Source organism: Oncorhynchus masou, chromosome 2 (genome assembly GCF_036934945.1).
Source record: "Oncorhynchus masou masou isolate Uvic2021 chromosome 2, UVic_Omas_1.1, whole genome shotgun sequence".
In the NCBI taxonomy this organism is placed as follows: Eukaryota; Metazoa; Chordata; class Actinopteri; order Salmoniformes; family Salmonidae; genus Oncorhynchus; species Oncorhynchus masou.
The window spans coordinates 32355104-32377343 of record NC_088213.1 but is presented as its reverse complement, the minus strand read 5'-3'; the positions used below and the strand labels follow the sequence as shown (position 1 = coordinate 32377343).

At 44.9% G+C, this 22240-nt stretch overlaps 1 protein-coding gene across 10 annotated transcripts in view; it reads right to left on the bottom strand.

The window, feature by feature from the left end:
- LOC135558948 (transcription factor 12-like) overlaps nucleotides 1–22240 on the bottom strand; it is a 103355-nt gene that overhangs the window by 20595 nt on the left and 60520 nt on the right. For 8 of the 10 annotated variants that reach the window (XM_064993233.1, XM_064993206.1, XM_064993214.1 and 5 more), the window contains exons 6-8: nucleotides 17298–17362; nucleotides 12130–12265; nucleotides 11550–11602 (exon numbers count right to left, since the gene is read on the bottom strand). In XM_064993233.1, the coding sequence (XP_064849305.1) occupies nucleotides 11550–11602; nucleotides 12130–12265; nucleotides 17298–17362 (254 nt within the window). Of the gene's footprint in view, nucleotides 1–2689; nucleotides 2919–11549; nucleotides 11603–12129; nucleotides 12266–17297; nucleotides 17363–22240 lie in introns of those variants that run through there. The other 2 variants (XM_064993265.1, XM_064993273.1) reach the window with 1 other exon arrangement.

Here is a 22240-nt window from a genome sequence, read left to right as displayed (position 1 = left end):
GTCAGATTGGAGAGAATGGGGACAGTAGACTCTTGGCAGAGCTTCGTTCTGCAACTCTCTCGTCTCTCTGTGGCTGATCTGAGAGGGCTGATGAGTCCCTCCACACCTTTCCACACATCACCAGCCTACAGCACCCGCCTTTGATCTCAACACCACACCAATCAAAACAACACATGGAAAAAAAACATTAAAACTGTCAACATATGGATACACCAAATGACGACGGCAAAAATAACCTCTTAAAAATAAATTATCACCGCAGTAAAAACTCACAAAAGAGAACAGCTGAAAGCAATGGGCTGCTGGTGTCAACACAGTATCCTGTCTCTGCACGTCACTATGTGGAACCAAACCATGCCCGAGGGCCTTTCTTTTCAAGTCTAAATCTAACACACTTAGAGGCTAAAAGGCGCATACGCAGCTCCAACACAATGGTCCCCTGCTCCACAGCCCCAGAACCACCTTCCTGATGGGGCATGTTGAGCGCTGCAGTCTGGTACCAACCCTTTAACAGAGACATCTCAAGCCTCAAGCTGTTGATGCTTAAAAACTCCAAGATTTAGGTTTTAAGAAACACCATTTTCAAAGACCAACTGCACTCTGATAAATGAGGTGATATCAGGTGTTATATACGTGGGAAGCTGGCAACATGAATTTTAAACTCTGAGGCAAAACCTGATGTTATCTTGTGCTGTAAACACTTATTCCATATTTCCTGAGCTGGGAAGAAAAACAGTCATTTACTGGATGCCTCCTTGGTCCAGTCCTCGGTGCACTTGAGGGATATTAGACAGGAAAGACCACACCTTAGAAAAACACACTCCACCAAATCCTCCCAAATATCTGAATTCTCCAAAGCTTTGGGTTACTCATTTTCTATGGAACTGGAGGAAACAACGGAAATCAAACACTTAATACGCCATAAAACACAGAAATCAAAGACTTTAAGGCTCTTACCATAAAAACACAGTAAACACGATTTATCTCTCCGAAGAAGAAGAGAAGATAAAGAGCTTGGTATTGGTTGGTTATTTATCAACTGCTTTGGATCATAAAGTTGACCCATGCTGCCCACACGTTCCCAATTTTCTCCCTCTGCCGGCCTGTAAGACATTCCTGGTAATACATAATATAAAAAGATCAAGTGATCTGTGGTGCTGTAGAAACAAAGGGCATTGTCCTAATGGCGTATGAGGAGGGCTAAAACACAAGCCTGAACATGTTGACCTCATAAAAGTGAATCTCACAATGGTATAGAAATGTTCAACTTCCTGGTTTCTAAAATCAGAGAATGAGGTCCAGTGAGACCTTGACTCTAAAAGGTAGAGTTCTCTTTCTGGAGGGAGCTGACTGGGTGCTTCAGTGTTTCTGCTCTCTGGAGAGAAGCTGGGAAACAGGAGGAGACTTTTCTCTGCTCATCTCTTATTCAGCAGCTGTGCCAGTGAGACTTTTACACCGGTGACACAATTACTGCAAGCATCTGAGGAAACTCAATTTAGCTCAGAGGCAGGTAAACCGAAACACAAATGCACACAACCACACACACGCACACTACACACTCTCCCGCATACACACAAAAAATAAAGTTTTTGCAGGAACACAGAAATCAAAGAGTATTTTACTGAGCAATCCAGGAATCACATTAGGCTCCCTGTAGAGTCCAGAATGCCGATGTGATTAAAAACAGATGGAATAACAGCAACGCTGGTGCTCAGAGCTCAATCTACAAACAGGAAAGTCTAACCTCAACAGGCAGCCTCTTTTCCTTAATCATTCCCAGACTCCCACGTGTTATTTTTTCAACCCAGTCTCAGTGCTGAACCAACCAGCCAGTAAAAATAAATTCACAGCTAAAAAAAACTATATTTTCCGTCTATCTGACTACGAACAGAGGTGAGAGGAAAAAACGTGTTTGACTTTTTTCAACCACACACATCCACATATTGAGTTTTGTTCCTACTTATATACAATTGATGTGCCTTGCTTATATTCTGCTTTATCTCTAATAGAGAAGTCTGTGCTGAAATTGAGTTTAAGTTTTGACATACATGGTTAGCTAATAATAGGAAGTGAACCATCTAACAGATTCAGGCTATAACATGTCTAGAACATATTGAGAAAGAAATGAAGTAAGTCCTCTATTTGAACTGCAAAGAAAAACAAATGGTACTGTCACACAGCTGTAACTGAGGCAACGGAAAATCAGTCCACAGAGGAGAGAGGGAAAGTGTGAGAGTGAGAGAGAGAGAGAGAGAGAGAGAGAGAGAGAGAGAGAGAGAGAGAGAGAGAGAGAGAGTGAGAGAGAGAGAGAGAAGGGCATGGAGAAAGGGGGAGAGGGAGAGAGAGAGAGAGAGAGAGAGAGAGAGAGAGAGAAGGGCATGGAGAAAGGGAGAGAGAGAGAGAGAGAGAAGGGCATGGAGAAAGGGAGAGAGAGAGAGAGAGAGAAGGGCAGGGAGAAAAGGAGAGAGTAAAGCAGAGAGGAGTGATAAACTCTAGAGCCGAGAAACATCCTGTGCAGCCGGACAACCCAATATTCTGCAACTCCATACCCGTGGGCCAATTACAAACGTGGACACACACACACACACACACACACACACACACACACACACACACACACACACACACACACACACACACACACACACACACACACTCTCCCTCTCTTTCTCCCACAGACAGAACTCACCGATTTCCCGTTGTAGTAATACATTAAGGAGTTGCTGCCCATTCCAGGGACAGGGTAGGCGCAATACATGATAGCGTTGGCTATTATACTGATGACTGGAGCAAGTGTACTGTATCAGAGCACGGCAGCAGCAGCACACAAGCCTTCTCCCTAGACATACATCGAACCCGTTAAAAAGGGACTAATTCTTTCAGTCCTGGGCTGGCCCTTCACACATGGATCTACTCAGAGGAAACTTATGCAAAACAGGGCTGAACCATTCTCCGCAGTGTTAGGGGGTGGTTGAGAGAAGGGGAGGGGCTGAAATGGTTTTTCCCCTTGAGCCTCATAAGTGCTGAGGCAAAGAGGAAAGCAGATTGGGGGAGGGGAAGCGAAACGGAGGGAGGGGGGATAAAGCGAGGAGGTGGGACAGAAAACAAATGCTTGAGTTGATTTAGAAAGAGGAGAAAAAAAATTGTAACTCCCAAAAATAAACATTTACATTTTCTGCAGGGGAGATTGAACTAAAACTATTTAGCTTTGGGCACAATATCATTAATTTATGTTATTCAAAAGCAAACAAATTACTGAGTAAATAACTGCAATAAACAAGCTCTCCCACACAGGTTTTAATCCTGAGCGGGCTAATCTGTTGTTTTTGTAATAACTGAATTAGTCCGCTAGCAGTGAGGTAACATGAAGGGATAGGGTTTCTACACAACCATCTGGACAGGAGCTGAACCTGTTCCCACACTCAACGTTATGCCAATTAACAACCAATATGGGAAAGTTGACTCTCAACAAGGAAAGGAAAAAAGGAAGGAAAAAGAAGACCACAAATGAAATGTGGATTATGTTTCTTAGGCAGAATACCCAGAGTCATAAAAACAGACAGGGAGAAGGAGAAAGAAACGTTTAGAATGTTGTAGAACATCTTAGTGAGAATGTTCATGTATACTGTGTGCTTCCATAACAATTACACTTTCCCTATAGTCAGAATGAAACCCCTTGTCACGACGGTGACTGTAAACAGAGAGAGTTGTTAAACACACGCCACAGCTGCAGAGGGGCCGGGCCATGACGTCAGACAGGCAACAGAACTGTGATGCTCCATTTCCTAAACCCCCTGGGGCCTCAAGCTCAGACGTACACCACAGGCCAGGAGGAAGCAGAGGGGTACAACCAAAACAGCCACAGCCACTTCATTTCACTGTCTGCCTATCACTCTCAGACCGCTCTGCTGTTCCATGTCGGCCTCCATTGAAGGAGGAGAAAGAGGAGAGGTGGAGAAAGGGAAGAGGAGGAAGAGCGAGGCGAGAGGTGAGGACTGACCCGTGTGCCGTACAGAGCCTTTAAAGCCCACTCCATCCAGCCTCCCTGGAGCCTTTCATGTCTGCCAGTGGAAGCTTCCTGGGCTAAACACAGTCCTCTGCACTCATTGAGAGCATTATCGTTATAGAGAGATGAAAGTCTCCTTTCCCAAAGAAAACGAGGCTTTATTATGTTTTTCCTTCAGTACTATTATTATGTATTCCTCTTTCTTCTCTGAGATTCTTTTAAACTCTTCCAAGGCACTGGGGTCCACATGCTGGTACCACTTTATATCTGAACCCGTTTCAAGTTGATGCTTTAAGGAAAATGTGTGTTCGAAGGGTCCAAAAACGGGTCCAGACACAGAAGGCCGGGCTGAGAAAAAAACACATGAAAGCTCAAAGAGAATGAGTAAAGAGAGATGGACTCAACATTGATTAAAGCAGACGCATTACTACTACTCACAAACACAGCATACAACATGTAGCTGCAGACACAGGGACACTTTGGAATCGTTTACATTTGTCTAACAGACAAACAGATATTAGCTGTATTAGCGAAAAGATGCCCATGTTGTCATACTTCATTTCCTGAGCAACTGAACCATGTCAGATCTCATCCTAAACACCAATCGTCTTCAGACAGAGCCAGGACCACCACCCTCTATCACTTCATCAACATTGAACCTGGGCCTGGCCCCTGACCCATCAGCCACCAAGAAACAGGACCAGTCTGCATCTGTGTCAAAGTGGGCCAAGTGTTACCTCACTGGCAGCCACCCAGCCATGCACCTGTCCACACAACTCCCCCCTCTAATCACATTTGAGCCAGTGGCCATGCTTTTTTCCCTGGGAATTGTTTGGGTGTTAAAAAAGATCCACCGCAAATCCACCCACTGAGGTCACCGCCATCTCACGCATGGTATTAGCCATGATGTCATAAGACTGGATGGGGGGATTGCTTCCTGTAAGAAGCTCTGGTTTTTATTCGGGGGGAGCGGGGGTGCTGAGAGGGGTTCTTAATCTGCCCAAAACCCCACAAGACGTTCATAACACAAAGCTTTGCCTTGACTTAATTACACATATATTACACATGAACTCTAATGATTTACAACTGCATAAATCAGCACAGAACAGGCATTTTGTCATCTGTAGGCTGTTCAATACCAGGCATACAGTGCAGTGCTACTGGCTCTGCTTCAGTTTGAGATGTTAGAGATACTCTAACTGCTGAATCTCTAACGACAGACACGTTTCCTCCTCTTCCAACTCCCCCCTGACCATATTTCCCTAACACTTTGCATGTGTGTATGAAGCAGAAAGGTGCTTTAGGGTTATTTATAAAGCACTCATTCTGTGTGACTGAGTCAACATACACTTCCTCTAGTGCTGCTTCTGCCAGACACACGTACATGTAGCTATGGTAATCCTGGCTGAGCCACTCCTGGCCTGGCTGACTGATTGACCTGACATAGGAGATACACACACACAGACACACAGAGAGACAGACACTGAGAGACAGGCAGACAGACACCCTACCCTCCCCAGAGTTAACATGGATCTCCAGTCCACAGACATGCCTCATGTGATCTTTTTCAGTACACCCCTACACTTCTGTGAGTTCATTCAACATAGGCTGGAACACAGACCCTTCTCTCTCTCCCATCTAAATATGATCTGAACCACATTCCCTACGAACCACAAAATAACACTCCACCCAACTCCCTTTCATCAACTCTGCCCTTTATCATGCAAATCCTCCCGGACATACAAACCTCCGTCCCCCAAACAACTGTTCATAAAGTTATTTAGTGATAGGACACTGCTCTAGCGCCATAGCGACATCACATCAAATTCCTTCCTTGTCTCTTTGTTTGTTCTCAGTCCTCAAACACGACTCTGGAACCAATGAATTGTATTAATATAAAGGGTGTCACGACAACGGCAATGTGTACTACACAAACACAGAGATCCAATACGCATGAATAAAGCTGCTGGATGGAAGGAGGCTATCTCTGAGCCACGACATTAAGACTGAGCCTCTCTATCCAGTTCAGCCTAGTACAGTGGGTCAGTGTTCTTGCCAGTGTCCTCTAGTCTTTCACTGGTCCAATGCACAACCAGGCACCCAAGAAGGACCAATCCAAACAAAGCACCCTGACATGGCTCTGACTTACACACTCTGAGGAAACCCTCCACTGCGTTCGGGGGGTAACTGACCTACAACTGGGTCTGCAGATACAGCCTATAACGTGAGTTTCACCTGTTGACACTCCCTTAGACCAGAGGGGATACTACAAAGCAGGATCAATGAGTTAGCCAGCTAACTTTGATAAACAACTAGGAATAACTATTGATTTTCTGGTTCATTAAGAAGGCTAAACTTAGATATGTGATTTTGGTTGTTGAGTCAATTAGACCATACTCATTTCAAGCTTATCTTTCAAAAAAATACTAAATAAAAAGACAAGTTACCTGGCTAACTCATTGATCCTGCTTTGTAATATACCCCACTGGCCACTCTGGTGTGGTTTAGAGTTAAACGACCTCCAACTAACACACTCTATTAACCTAATCATTAGTGATTGTTGACAGAGCACCGTGCCAAGCCTGCCAGGAAGCAGTCTAAAACCAAGGCCTGCATTAATGTGGTGCACTCACGCAGCCAGGCCCTACATAAATAATTTACTACAGGCCGAAATGTGAGTAATGACTTTAATGTGTGCATTCATTTCTGCTTCATGTTTTTTGTAACTCTGTTTCTCTCCTTTAGATGAAAACAGCCGGGACCTCTGGAGTTGTTGGCCTTCTCCTTTATCTCCACCTCTCATGTCATTGGTAAATCTGAGCAACCCAAAGACGGATAAACACACCAAGGCAAGGCCCTGGGGAGGGGGAGGGGGGTGAGGATCTCTGTTCAGGATCATCCCAGTCAAACGAGGGGCATCTATCTAATCAGCCATCTGATGAGCTCATCTCCATAGGGTCTTCAGACTGGGCTCAGAGCAGAGCGGCAGAGCCTGGCACACTGCCCCCTGGTGGTCTGACTCCGACCTGCTGACCTGATAGGACGGGCAGGGTGTTGAGATAATGGGCATCATGCCAACCCAGAGATGGATGGGAGCTGGTCTGTTGCCAGGAGGCAGAGGTAGACAGAAAGACAGTCCTGTTCTGTTTAGTACTATAAATATTCTAGAATTTATTTTAGAAAATGAAATGAACCATGTCAACCTACATTCCAAGACCATAGAAAGTCTTGTCAGCTATGTCACAATGCCCATACTCTTAAAATCCTTCTTGAATTAAAAAAGAGAGAAATTAAAATAAATGCTAAATTAAAAAAAAGTGATACAAGAATGTCAAGGTACAGTACATGACAAATGTTGTCTGGTAAGTCATCTGATGCTGTGAAACAGCCAGACAACAAGGAAATCCAACACGATACAACTGTGCCTACATGAAAGGTCCACATCAAACAACGATTGTTTGGCTGTATTTGCAGAAGGCTTTGCTGACGCGTTTCATCCAAAGGCACGTCTACTCACAAGAGCTGCCCTCTGACAGGTCCTGACCTGCCCTGGTTCAAAGAGAACCCAAAATTAGCTCTGCTTCCTGCACCATCCTGCTCCGCCTGCAGATGGCTGTCTAGTCAAAATACATGTAGCTGCATCGATGAAAGGGAGCTGTAGTCTCTCTGAGTTCAGCTAAACACACACACACACACACACAAAGGAGATAACCTCTGTGTGTCATTCACCCGACCACTGTGAGGCAAAATCCTGGGTCTTCGTCTCAGAGCCCGGAGCAGAGCAGACTTCCTTTCTTCTAGTCCCTGTTTCCCTGCTAAGTGAAAGTCTCTCAGAAACAAGGGTGTCTGAGTGATCTGTCAAAAGCAAATTACAATCTTTTTTGTCATTCACAGCCAGGGTTCTCGCTAGCAAAAGTCCCTGAAGGGAGTTGATTCTCTCCCCCACCTCCTCCCTCTCCCACCACTTTCTTTCTTTCCCTCCTCCAGACTAGCATCACCACAGCCAAGGAGGAAGTGTCACATCAAGCCGTTGTGCCAGTGACAAGGGCGCGTAAAAAAAGCCTGGCTATTTACACACACACCAGCAATGGCCTCCCAGCTACACATGAATATCCTACAAGATATAGCTTTTCCCCACGAGCCACAGAGCTGCCGCCGCGGCGCGTCTCTCTCCTCTGTCCTCCTGTCAGACGGACCCTTAACGCAGGTGCCCGTACAGCTGCCCGTCAGCAACCCTGCTCCGCAGCATGCTGTCCATCCAATGATAGCCTGTTATGTCTTCACTCAGAGCGATGCTCAGTTTACAAAGTGATACATCTATCTATGACCACAGTCAGCCCACTGTATCATGAAGTCAGCCTTACAAGACTTAAGACTGATACAGTCAACCTCTGATCATCTGCAATGACCTTGTGTTTGTGTGCATTGTACTGGATTCATGATCTACATTTACTATAAATATCAGAAGCAATAAATAATGTGTTTGAATTGGGAATAGTGTATTCCAGTGCACATATACACTATATCAGGGTTCCCCAATATACAAAATGCTTTGAAATGATTATGTTTTAGTCAAATGTTATATCTGCTTGGGCCAGAAGAGGACTGTCCACCCCTCAGAGCCTGGTTCCTCTCTAGGTTCCTTCCTAGGAAAATATTTCTACATCTGCATTGCTTGCTGTTTGGGGTTTTAGGCTGGGTTTCTGTACAGCACTTTGTAACATTGGCTGATGTAAAAATGGCTTTATAAATACATTTGAATGATTGATTGATTCTTACGGTCAATTTGTAGTCCACATATTATTTGTAAATAAGTTCCGGCCCCCTGACCAACGGCTGAGTCTAGTTCATGATCCCTGTACTACATCGTGTTCGTGCCACATTGCTCACTTTATTTGTATTTTACTATGTACACAGTTTATCTTTTGATCTACTGTTCAGAGGGAAACGGTGCTTATCAGGCTGATAAAGTTGGTGACACACCTACATATGTAGGATCTTCCTTTGAGCCAGAATAATACAATAATAATCCTGCAGCAAGAGGAAATGTGAATTATTATGTGGATAAACATGTATGGAACCGTTTTGTAGGGGTTGATACATTTTTCGTTAGGGCAATTCAAGTCTGACATTTTAAAGTGGAAATTACAAACTTCAGACTTTTTACACATGACTTTAAACACTACAAGTTTGCATTTCCTGCTGTGCAGGAAAATTCACAGTAACAAAAGAGTAAATTAAATTAAATTAAGATCCTACATCTGTACAGTAGCTCCTGTCCCCTAAAAGGAGTATGTACGTCAAATGAGCTGCAAAAGTGGGTTAAGGAAAAAGTGTGTATATGAGATGAGATTGGGGTATAAACATGTGAATGTTTGCAATCAGCAGCTGGCTGGCTCTCCCTGATGGCCTCCACATCCTGGTATATACTGCAGGGGAACAACCTAAATGCACAGAGGATGTGCTCCCATAAATATTTTGATTGCAATATAACTCTTACATATACACACATCATATATACACACATCAGCCGCTCATTAAAAACACACCGCTCTTCAAATCTAAACTCCTCAACCATTTTTAGGTGAGGATGAAAAAAGTAAAAATAGTTTGAAACAAATAAATAAATAAAAGAGAATTCCCAGTAGGGGACATAATGATATGAAGCATTGTGTTCATTTTGTTTATCAAGCAGATCTTCAGGCCTCTGGTGAAGCCTGGGTGCTTTTCACAAGCAAAAGCCTTTCAGCAGCATCTGCATCCAGCTGCATTTCTGCATTACAGGTACACTGCAGGCTCCTCACCCGGCATGTCACAGCACAGCTGCCCCCGGCAACCCTGCTCTGCTCCAGGTGCGCCTATGCCATCGACACTCCTAAACTCCACCACCGCTGTCTGCCACCCACACCAGCCAACACACACACACACACACACACACACACACACACACACACACACACACACACACACACACACACACTCCTACCAGCCAGTATATAACCTCTAAACACCTATAACCAGTTGCAGGACAAGCTATGGCAGCTCATATCCCCTCCACCTCCTCGCCCTCGCCTCCCACCAGGCCCATACAACACCTTCTAAAAGCCTCCAGACCAGCCCTCCATCACCGCCTACTCAACCTCCATCCCCACACACCACCCATACCACAGGCTCTCTCTCTTTACCTTTCCCTGCAACCAGAGGAAATAAGAGAAAAACACCACCCTTTTCCCTGTTAAAGTCTTGGCTCTGTCTTGGGATCAGAGACTAACTCCTCCAACATCCAGGCCTCGTCTTCTCCACACACAGTGACAGAAGAAGAAGAAGCTGCATTAGCTCATCTGCTTATTCCACTCAGGATTGTACTGCTTTGATTCTACTGTTATGAGTCACATAGTGCACCTGCGCCCATGTGTTAAGCAGAGACAAATAAAAGCCCTGCGCCATTTACACAACAAAGAGATGTACCCCGCAAGGCAACCAATCTTTCTCTGCCTCCCTCCCTGTCTCCTGGCACCACCCCCCCATATCCCCTTCACCTACTTCAGGAGGGGAGAGGCAGTGTGCGTTTCCCTCTCCGCTGCTTTCCTGACAAACTAGTGTTCAAACACAAATTCAGAGACAAAACACATCTCTCTCTTTTATGTCCTGTGTCTTGTTCCATATTTGATTTCAGAGGAACAGCGGTGGAGCTCGCGATTATCACAACTCCCAAAAGCAAATCCAGTCTCTGAGCCACCCTCATCAAAGCCCCCTTCTTGTTCTCTGGGGAAGAAGCCTTCAGCACAAAAGTAAAGAGGGATCTCTGCTAAAACCAGTTGCTTTTTTTTTTAAAGCATCGGCCGGTACCAGTGGCTGGGAAGTTAAGGCTTAATCGCCCACTTTGAGAATCCACCAGGATTTTCACAATGAACATCTGACTTAGTGATTTATGCATATTAATGAGGCCCGGTCCAGGCGGAGGCAAGCTGAGCTCCACACTTCCTCTGCATTCTAATGTCTTCTGCTCCACCGGGATTATTACCCATGGAAATGTCTCTGATTCTGCACTATTAATCTCTGTCTGTCCTCCTGTTTGGCTACATAATGACTAATTAAACATCAAAAGAGCAGCGCCTGGGATCCACACTGACAGCTCTGCTCCCCGCGCCCCGCATAGCCCCGCGTCCCAGGAGAGGAGCTGAGGAGACCACGCTGTGACAGGACAGACCCCAAAATCAATCACCCAATGTACACACACTCTCTAGTACACACACACACAAAAACAGCAAGGCAGGGCTACGGGCTCCCTTACACATCAACCAGGTACCAACGGTGCCACTGCAGAGGACGTCTTTGAAGAGTCAAGGAAAGCAAGTAAAACAGCTCTCTTTGTCAACAGCTCTCTTTGTCTGTGTGTGTGTGTGTGTGTGTGTGTGTGTGTGTGTGTGTGTGTGTGTGTGTGTGTGTGTGTGTGTGTGTGTGTGTGTGTGTGTTAAGCTCACTGAGAGATCTATTTATATATGAGAGGCATGGCAGGCAGATGAAATGATCTTCCACTCACAGATGAAGGCAGACCAGGAGGGACCTTGCGAACTTTCTTTGTTTGTAGAGGATCTGTGGAAAGATAAAACAGGTTTGAGGCAATAGAAAAGGGCCTTTGTGGGATGTAAACAACACAACAGCTCATTCACACACTGGCATAAAGAAGGGAACAACGAGGATGCCTTCCCTGGCCTAGCATTCTTTTGTTGCACACAATCAAGTCAAATCAAAAAGAATTTGTCATGTAAAACCAAAACAATTTGACAATTTCTATTGAAATCACCAAGATAATCATTATTAGCGTTAAAATAGGAGTATAATGGCTAAGCAACAGTCATTAATCCATTGAAAACACAGGGAACCCTGCAAGCTTGTTCACGGAGTTTGTGAAAACAGATCAATGGTCTCTTACAAATGTCACATCCAGTAAAACAAGTGCTCTGGCTTTGTCTTTGATACATCGTTTGTTCAGCCTGAGGTTTAGAATTGTGTCAGCACATACTGCTCTAAACACTATACTAGACTAAAATGCTATTTTCAGGGACTGGATAACTTGCCCTGCTCTGTATCTCTATAGGTATGGGTTAATTGGCACTGACCAATGGGAGTAGGTTCCGGTAGGGGGCGTCTTCTGGGGTTGGCCCCTGTGAAGGGAGGGTAGAAGGGAGGGGCCGTTTTCCCCGATGTGGTCACAGGCCCAGGACTCACCAAACCAATGTCCGGCCGCGGATTGGCCTGGAGGAGACAACAGCGAAACAACAGATAAGTGGAGAACAGCAGATGTGTAACTAGTGTGTGTGTGTGAGAGAGAGAGAGAGAGAGATGAGAGAGGGGGTACTCATTCAATCAGGGGGTGATCTCATGCACTGTCAACTATTATCAGAGACACTTGGCCATGAATCAGCCATTCCCCTAATGATCTATTAAATACCATGAATCAATCCCTTGAACAGCTTTATGGAGATGTGCTCCAGTGGGAATAAGGGGCCACTGTGTGTTATGCTACCATAATTCACTTACAACCTGCCCTCAGACAAAATACATCTCTCTTTAACGGTAAAGACAGTACATTTTCACAGCAGCAGATGAGCGCAGACACCTCAATTAATGCATGTCCACTTAGTAGTAAAAGATTTCTTATTCAAAATGTCATAGATCTGTGTTAATGAATGATTCCTGTGGAGCTGACACAAGGTATAATGTTCGTATGAAAACATTCAGATTTGTTTTTATCTGTTCTATAATGCTGGTAAATGGTGTTGTGTTATGGAGCATCAGCATAAGAAATCTAATCACAAGATACAAATTTCAGTTACTATTTTTTTACACACACAGTCATTTGTGTACTCCTGTGTGCTCCACCGTTAGCAGCTCCACTGAACTCCAAGGAGAAATCCATCCAATCAGTCTGACCTAGTGATTTCCCTCTCCTCCAGCCTGCAGTGGAACGGTATTGATCAGCAGCGATCACGGCCTGAGGGCATCTTCAGACACAACCAGGGACATGCCCTGACTTGCAGGAGCAGCTCTTTGAATGGAGGGGGCACAGGGAGGTGCAGGGGGGTGAGAGGAGGCGCAGGGGTGGGGGGTGAGAGGAGGGCAGCTCAAGGCTCATTAAACCATCTGTCTGATCCCCCGAAAACCACGCTGGCTCCCCCGAAAACCACGCTGGCTCCCCCGAAAACCACGCTGGCTCCCCCGAAAACCACGCCGGCTTAACTGGACAAAACGTCCGTCCCAGAGACCTGGGAGTCACCAGGCCACCAGCCTGCTGGACCTGTGTCTGATCTCAGGCACACGTATCCAATTAGTGGAGGAGAGCCGAGATGACACAGAGCTGTCCCAAAACCTGCCTCTGATCTGACAGGCCCAGATTAGTGGGCTGGAGTCCTGAGTCCTCTCCTGTTTACTGTGTCATGTGACTGAGCGGAGGCATCCTCTGGAAGGTTCCAGCAGCCTCCAGGCTCCGCCAGTATCCACTCCACTCCAGTGAGCACTGTGCCCCTAGCAAACAGGCCAATTAACGGCCTGGACCAATTCGTCTGATTTGCTGCGGACCGTAAGTGGAGAAGGAGGGAGGGTCGAGGTGAGTGAGGATACCTCAGAGGAGACTCTGCTCTGGAGACTGAAGCCCTCGTGTGCTTCCAGGAAACACTCCAGTAGACTGAGAGGGCTGGGGATTGACATGGAAACCAATGGCGTTAAACTAACATAGGTCAGAGGGATGACTTTGACCTTGGTCAATGGCCCCAAAAATGTTCATCATCATTATTATTATCTGGATTCCCTGGGTATTTCACCTACGATAAATACAAAATATTCCCCAAAATCCTAAAATCAAAACCCCTCATAACAACATCAAAATGAGGTGGTATTCTAAAAATACTATAGATTCTGATTTTAACAGATTGGAATGAAGGCCATCAAGTCCTGTGAAAATCAAGTCTGCCACTGCTTTACAACAGTAGAAATGAGGGGAGAAGCAGGCTCTGCAAACTGACAACCTGTCACAGAGGCTACTGCATTGGCATTGACATTGACATGACACAACAGACCAGACCAGACTCACTTCTGCTGCCTTTGTTCAATGATATTGAATCCTCCCAGAAATATTAGCTGGTGTTTCTTTTATAGAAGCTACTGCATGGAACAAAAACCATACGAGATCCACAAGAGGTCAAATGAAATACCAATTACCATGTAATCTACAGTACACATAGTAAAGCATAGGAACCTCAAGCAAGGCCAGGGTTTATTGGTTGTTGATTACATAGATCTTCAAATCATCAGAATCCTATTTAAAGATGACAGAAAAGGTTGTTATGCTTTCATGAAACTAAACCCATAATCTTTGATTTTCTGGAGAGAAAAAAAGAGAGACAATTGAGACGAAGAAGAAAACAGACAGAGATTTGAGTGAAATTGAGTTTAACAGCCAAGGCTCGTTCTGTAGTCAGTGTGTGACTGTCTAAGGAGAAAGAGAAAATGTCCTCCCCTAGTACTCCAATAACACACTTGCATCAAACGTTGCAGTCAATCATGTTGCTAAAGCCCAATACCCGACACAAGGCTTTATTATGTCAAGAATTTCCTGAATCACAGGGCTTTCTGCCCAAGCCTCTTCACATCTCAATGATCATCTTCCACAGTGAAATGTCACGCAGATTTGAGGAGATAATGGGAGTCGTCAGTCAACTGCATCCTGTCACTTTAATCAGGGTAATCCGTCTCGCAGGAGGCACACAGGAGCTACCTGCTGAACACAGCGCTGCTGGCGCCACGGCAACACAGCTACCCGCCAACCCCTCTCCACCCCCTTCCTCCCACTCTCTCTCCCCCGTTCTCCCCCCACACCCTAGCCCTGTTCATTACCTCATCCCACTTGGGACATAGGCCCAACTCAACATGGGCACACACAGAACAGTATGCCCGCACACTCAGGGAGAGAGAGAGGGGGATGATATGCTGAAGGCCTTCAATTAAATCTGATTTCCTGCTATTATGATGAAGGCTGAATAACACCTTGCCATACCACAAAGACAATGACTGGATACATTGGGCTCTTTTACTTTTACTGGTGTGCAGATAACAACTGTCCGAAAAGATGACGCCAGAAGGTTTAGAACACGGGTTGATTATGGTGAGACCAACATGTTCGGTGTAAAAAGGAACAGTGGAATAAGGGGCCACAGCTGGCTACAACACTGAATATCTAACCCAATAAGACATGGGGAGTTCTTCATCACGTTCAAATGATGCAATAATCCGATGCTGAGCGAGGCAATTTGCTTAGACTTGACGACAAGCCCACAACTGACGGTCTGTTTGGCAGATATCTGGCGCTATTACGGGAGTCTCCAAAAACCAACCTCTTGATAGATTGTTTGTGTGTTTCGAATTTCCAGTCTTGGTCCTCCGAGAAGAGAATACAATGTTACCTTTTATTGGGTTAGTGTGGATGGATTATGAAATCTCCAGGATATGGGGGTTGTGAACATTCAGGCTGCTCATTAAAAGATAAACAATGCCTGATAATCTTTGCACCTGCGATGCTTTGCTCATGCTCAGCGGTGGAGCCCTGTCGATAATCACTAGAAGTGTTACACAATATTTATAACGTCTTTTCCAGACAGCATTCTTCCTACATTCTCGAAAGAATGAAATGACTTTTTTGGTCTTCCTGTTTTTTTTTCTGGGACCAGACAAACTGAATCTCTGCCAGCCTCAGATCTCAGCAGCTGCAGGCCTGCATCAATTCCCCAGTTCCCACACAAAATGTCTGAACTGGCATTCCATCTCCAAAAGCTCTTTTATGAATGAGTAAACGAGCTTTCAACTCACATCAGCTATATTTTCACTCTGTCTGACTGGAAGCGCAGACCTCTGTATGACCACATAGTTGTTAGTAGTAATGTGTACAGTGTGTACAGTGAGGGGATAGAGTGGTGAAGGGTACTACTCTGGCACATGATTAGCTTGGGGTTAAATGAGTGGTGAGTCAATGAGGTCAGAGGCTCCCTTGATCTTTGGCTTAAGCCCAAAGAGGTGAGCTTAATCTTTTAAAGACATCTTTCAGACGTAGCCCTAAACCTAATCTTAAAGTCCAGACTCACAAACCCCTAATCCCAATATCTTTGACCATAATGTGGAATATAAATGCTCAGTACTGGGAACAGTGGAGGGTGGAGCAGACCCTGACGGAAGCCATTTTCTGTGGAACTTCTCTTACTGGTCTCACAGCCAGGGCAGAGGGAAAAGAAATACAGAGATACTCGAGATAGAGTGGGAAGAGACCGAAAAACAGTGAGTGAGAGCGAAAGAGGAGAACAGAGAGAAGAATGAACGAGGGAGAGAAAGAGGAGAGAGAATATGAGCGCTCTCCCCATTGACATCATACCGAGAGAGACCAAGAGAGAGAGAGAGAGAGAGAGAGAGAGAGAGAGAGAGAGAAATAGAGAGAAAGAGAGAGAGAGAGAGAGAGAGAGAGAGAAAGAGAGAGAAAGAAAGAGAGAGAAAGAGAAAGAGAGAGAAAGAGAGAGAGAGAAAGAGAGAGAAAGAGAGAGAAAGAAATAGAAAGAGAAAGAAATAGAAAGAGAAAGAGAGAGAAAGAGAGAGAAAGAGAGAGAGAGAAAGAGAAAGAGAAAGAGAGAGAAAGAGAAAGAGAAAGAGAGAGAGAGAGAGAGAGAGAGAGAGAGAGAGAGAGAGAGAGAGAGATGTGGCTTGTGCACACAGTCAGGCCTTTGTGTTGAACATCTGTGTGGCTGTGAGAGGGGATCTGGGCTGAGCTTGGCTGTGCTCACTGACCCTGGCTTAATGGAGGTGTTGAAAGTGGTGTTTCTCTGTGGTTTTGGGCTGCCCCTGGTAGACTCTGCTAGACTGCACAGGGCACGGAGAAACTCCTCAGCCCAGGCAGCGAAGACCTGAGGACGCTCCACTGTAATCACTCACTCATTATCTCTAAGCCTCCACACCTCAGAATATTCTCATGAGCTTTCTTGTTTGCATTATAAACCATCTCCGGTGCAAACGTTCATTTTCACTCTAATTATACTACCAACAAAGGCATTTTATCTGATGAGCTGGACACGCCAATTAGTTTTAACAATGTATTGAGAATGCCCAAACAAAGAGAAGTTAACAAGCAGAGTTCACCACACTATATTTACATTATAGTCATTTAGCAGATGTTCTTATCCAGAGCGACTTACAGTAGTGAGTGCATACATTTTCTTACTTTTTAGCAGTAAATAACAGATATCAAACTTACCTGGCAGCCAGACACGCCAGGCTCTCTCCCATAGGCTGCAAATTGAGCCCTCTCTGCTGATTTACCTGTGGAGGCACAGAGAAAACTATTTTTAGACAAAAACCATTGACACCACATTATGGTCTAGAAATCATGTTTCTTATTCATTTTGTCTTGAAATAACAAGGTAATATCCTAATTCACTTTCACACGTATACAGGTCACATATTAGGCCACACATTAGAACATAGACCACATATCATAATGCAGATCTGTACAAAATGTTATGTAGAATATGTATTCCTTAAGCTAGAAGAGATCCTAGACAGAGTTGCTCCATCAGTGTCACACTTTTGGTGTGCAGCATTCCTCCTGAGAGAGACGCTTCCCGGCAGCCGTCAGGAAAACAAATAAAACACACGACGCACAACGCACATGAATCATGCTCCTCACAATATACTAAACTCAGCACTTTTACTCCGGCGGAAAAAACAAGAGGTTCCTACAAGGAAATGATAAACAACTTTAACAACATCGTACATTATTTTTGTCAGACTTTCAAACATTGCAAGCACCAGACGCAGCACTGGAACAACATTGGGTTTACTCTGGGGAAAAGGTAGATATTCTAGTGAGTTTAAAACTTGCCTAGCCAGGAGATTCTGTTACGCTCTGACTGAACAGAACATCATACTGGCATGCCCAGGTGAACAGAGGCACATGTTGGAGGATTCACATCTCTGAGTATTGCTGCGGGGCACAGTCGTACTGCATCTGCACACAGTCTCCAGAGAGCTAGAGAGGAAGCTGCCGAAATCAGGTAAGGTGGTTTAACTGACAACGCTGCTTCCCTTTCAGTAGCAACACAACTCATTTGATATGATATAACATTTCTGGGTTAGCTCTCTCACAAAGGAAGGAGCATTTAGTTGTGGGTTAACTACATACCCGAGCCACCGCAGAGGGACAGAACATCTGTCTTGGCTGACTAAAAAGGTTATACCTGTTGTTGTTTTTTACATTTCCTGAGCTGCACCTCAGCCTCGGCATGGTTTAGTCTCTATCAGTATCACTTAGTCCCCCTGTCTCTCCCCTGTGAGGAGATGCTCATGCCCACAGTGAAATATTCATCCCCAGCATGTGTTTTGTCACACACTCTCTATCCACCGTGAATAATTGATGGCTGAGTGTTAACCCCAGCAAAGCAGGAAGTCATGCTCAGGAAAACTCTCTCTCCAGGTCTGGACCTACCTACCAACCAACCAACCAACCAGGGAGAGAGGTAGCCAGCTAGTGGCCAGGCAGGCAGCTCCCCTGAACCTCTGGAGCACGACCCGGCCAAGCCAAGCGTTGTAACACGCCCAGGGACCTGAGCACAGTCAACAACACTACAGTTCAGCCCAAACCGAGGGGAAAACATCCCTGAGGAACCCAACGGTAAACAGGCATTTAACTGTTTAGCGTGCCGCCACACATGATCACACAGCATTGGTAAACAAAGAGATGTTCTCATTCTCATGTCACTGCACTTACCAGCACAACACTGTGTTTACCACTGCTGCATGTGTAGATACAGAGGGTCATAACAATACTGAGATATAGATCCATTTATTTTGAGGTATATTTCTGCAATACTTATATATATATATGAGGTGTATAAGATGTGTGCTACTACACTGTATAGAAATCACCAGCATGTGTTTTATTTTTAGGGGGGGGACATGCCAAAATACTATATTCTGTACATCAAAAAGAAAACCCCAAAACACATCTACAAATCTCTATTCAAATGCTAAATATTATATTACATTTTTTGAACTGTTTCAAATATCATGAGACAAAATATATTTTGGGGGTGAGGTTTACATTCTCATAGGCAATACATGCTTTCAGTGGACAATGTAGAAACCTTTCAGTGGATAATGTAGAAACCTTTCAGTGGATAATGTAGAAACCTTTCAGTGGATAATGTAGAAACCTTTCAGTGGATAATGTAGAAACCTTTCAGTGGATAATGTAGAAACCTTTCAGTGGATAATGTAGAAACCTTTCAGTGGATCATGTAGAAACCTTTCAGTGGATCATGTAGAAACCTTTCAGTGGATAATGTAGAAACCTTTCAGCAATGTTCCAGTTTGAAAAAAAGAACAGGGTGTCAAAGAGAAGCTTCTGTAGAAGACCGGCGGATCCATAGGTGCTCAACACACAAACACAAAGATTAGAAAACAATGGGGGCTCGCTCATAACATACAGTCATCTACATGATGAAAGCCTCCAAAAAGGAATATGGGGGAGAAAAAGTCTCTTAGAATGTCAAAAATCAACAATGTAAGACAGCCCAGCTATTGCAATTGCAATTTGTTTAAGTGTTACTGGCAAGTGTTTGTGCCAAGCAGGCTGCTGGCTGCGACGCTGATGTTTGAGGAACCGGTGCCAGCTAACGCAGCTGTGAGGCCACTGCCCACCCCCATCGCCCACCCACCCCAACCCTCACTCACCCTCCACACCCCTCTCTCTCTCCTCCATGAGCCAAATGAGTCACTTGGAGGAGAAGGATGCAGTGGCGAGGGGAAGGGCCAAGTGGGAGCGTGGCTAGAGATGTACTTCAGGATCTGGAGGATCTAGAGGTCACTGATTAACAAGGTTCTGGGCTCGGCTCACCTGCCTTGATGCCTGCCTGATGCGGATGCTCCTCTAACCCCGTTTTTTATCTAATCACATCCTCCATCTCTCCTTAGCACTGCTAGAGGAGTGACAGGCTAGAGGGGCTCTGTGATCAATAACCTGCCTGGCCCAGCACTCCCCTCTGTCTCCCCCTGCCTGTCCCCCTGGAAGCCACCAGCAGGCACTTCCCCTCCGTAATAGGACACATCATACATTATAGAAACCCTCTGACTGGGATGATTAATGGAGCCAAATCATCACACTTAAGAGCAGAGCGCATGTGGAGTGTGATGTGTGGGTCGAGGACACAGTACAAGACCTGGGAGAGAGACTCTCACATGCCAGTGGCTGAGGGGAGGCAGAGAGCCAGGGCACGATCACTGTGCTTTGATTGTAGAGGGCACTGCTGCTGCTGCTGCTGCCGAGACTGCTAACTCAGCCATTTAGAAACTTGGTTGAAGAAAACTTGGCTCAAGGAAAACCAAAGGAAGTTTTCTGCAATACTTTAACAAAAGACGCCTAACAGAAAAGTAAAAGGTAGAATGGATAGCGTTCCATCACAGAGCACCGAAACTCTATGGCCTGGCTGTCTTGCCATGAAAGTTAATCCAGCAAAACATCAGAATGAATAGAAATTTACAGCTAATAGGTACTTTCAAGGGTATCACTCAACGTTTTTTAAACCACTAATCATGTGAAGTGATGGAGAAGTTGATCACAGGTCTGGTGGATGTGTGTTCAAGATGCTGAACCAGTGAAGAACAAGTTATAATAAATCAGGTGGAACAGATTGGCACTTAGGTTTTTCTTCTAGAGCCGAGCGAGCACCCAAATTAGCCCGACAAATACACCCTCATCACAACACAGTGCTCTCCTCTGTCTCTAGCAGACATAACTCAATCTGAGGAGAATAGGTCCCCGTAATAACCTATATTTACAGAGCCAGAACATGACTCGAGACATTAAATCTTAATTCTCCTTTACGAAGCACTGAAGTCTGAAACAAGACCTCATCCATCACAGCCCACTGACGTTGTGAGCGGAAAGAGGAACGAAAACCATGAGAACAAGAGACCAATTTCACCAGAGGAGTCGCAGGCCTGACACTTTCCAGGGCATTAGCCATGCTGTTTATTATCTCCCCAAGCAGGCCTGTCCTATCACAGCCAGCCTGGCATTCACAACAGCAGCGCTAATATCATTATTACAAGATTTGTTCTGAGCAGGTGCAGTCGGTCTACAGAAAGCAATATTCTGTTTCCTTTTTTGATTCTTGTCTGTGACAGTCTGTATTTTGTATTTTTCTTTTAATACATTTTTGTACTTCCTTAGACTACAGTGTGTGTTGATGGATGGGATGCTAAGTAAATTCATCATTCTGTGAGGAAGAAGCCCAGGCTGTCCAGGTGTCCATCAAGAACAGTGTTGACACCGGACGCAATCCCCCAGACACATGATGCAAAAACAACAAGAATAAACCGGCTTAATTACAGCCATCACTGCAGATGATCTAAATAGAAATGAAGTCCACTGGGACAGACACCTTGGATAATACTGTGGCTCCTAGCCAAATCAATAGCACTGATGACACCGGCTCAATACGAAAAATTCTGGCATACGACTAACACCGTCTGATTGTATACATATCACAATATACATTTGGCATTTTGAATGGCCATTATGATTGCTTAAAATGTAAAACCGTTTTGACATTGAATGCAATCCAATAGATGTGTTGCGAATAATTATGTTGAACAGTTACCATCAATACCAAAAATAGATGCTATGCTAGTCTATGCTAATGTGCAGCAGTGGAAACATTGATTTGCCTTCCACCCTACAATTCAACCTTACTGAACTGAATGACTTCCTTAGATAGGGTATAATGTGTGAGTGAGGTATAAACAGCATCTGCAACATGAAATATTGAAATGAAATTGGGATGCAGCTCAGAGACCTCAGAATGAAGGCGTTGTGTGGAGTCATTCAGAGTATGACTCCCTATTGATTGGAGCATGGAGGTGCTGTGCAGTGCGCCTTGTTTTGATACTCTGGGAGGTAGTGATCTAAGCATCTCTAGGGATCAATTCAAAACCCCAGCCACAAAAACAGCAAATTAGTGAGCTCTGCTCTGCTCTGCTCTACAGCATCTCTGATGCATTACTACCGAGGGCCTCGGTAGGAAGGAACGGACCAAATAAAACACAAACAACACGGAATAAAATCAAAGTTATAGGTTGTGTACACAGATTGGCAGATGTTATCACAGGTGCAGTGAAATGCTTATGTTTCTAGCTCCA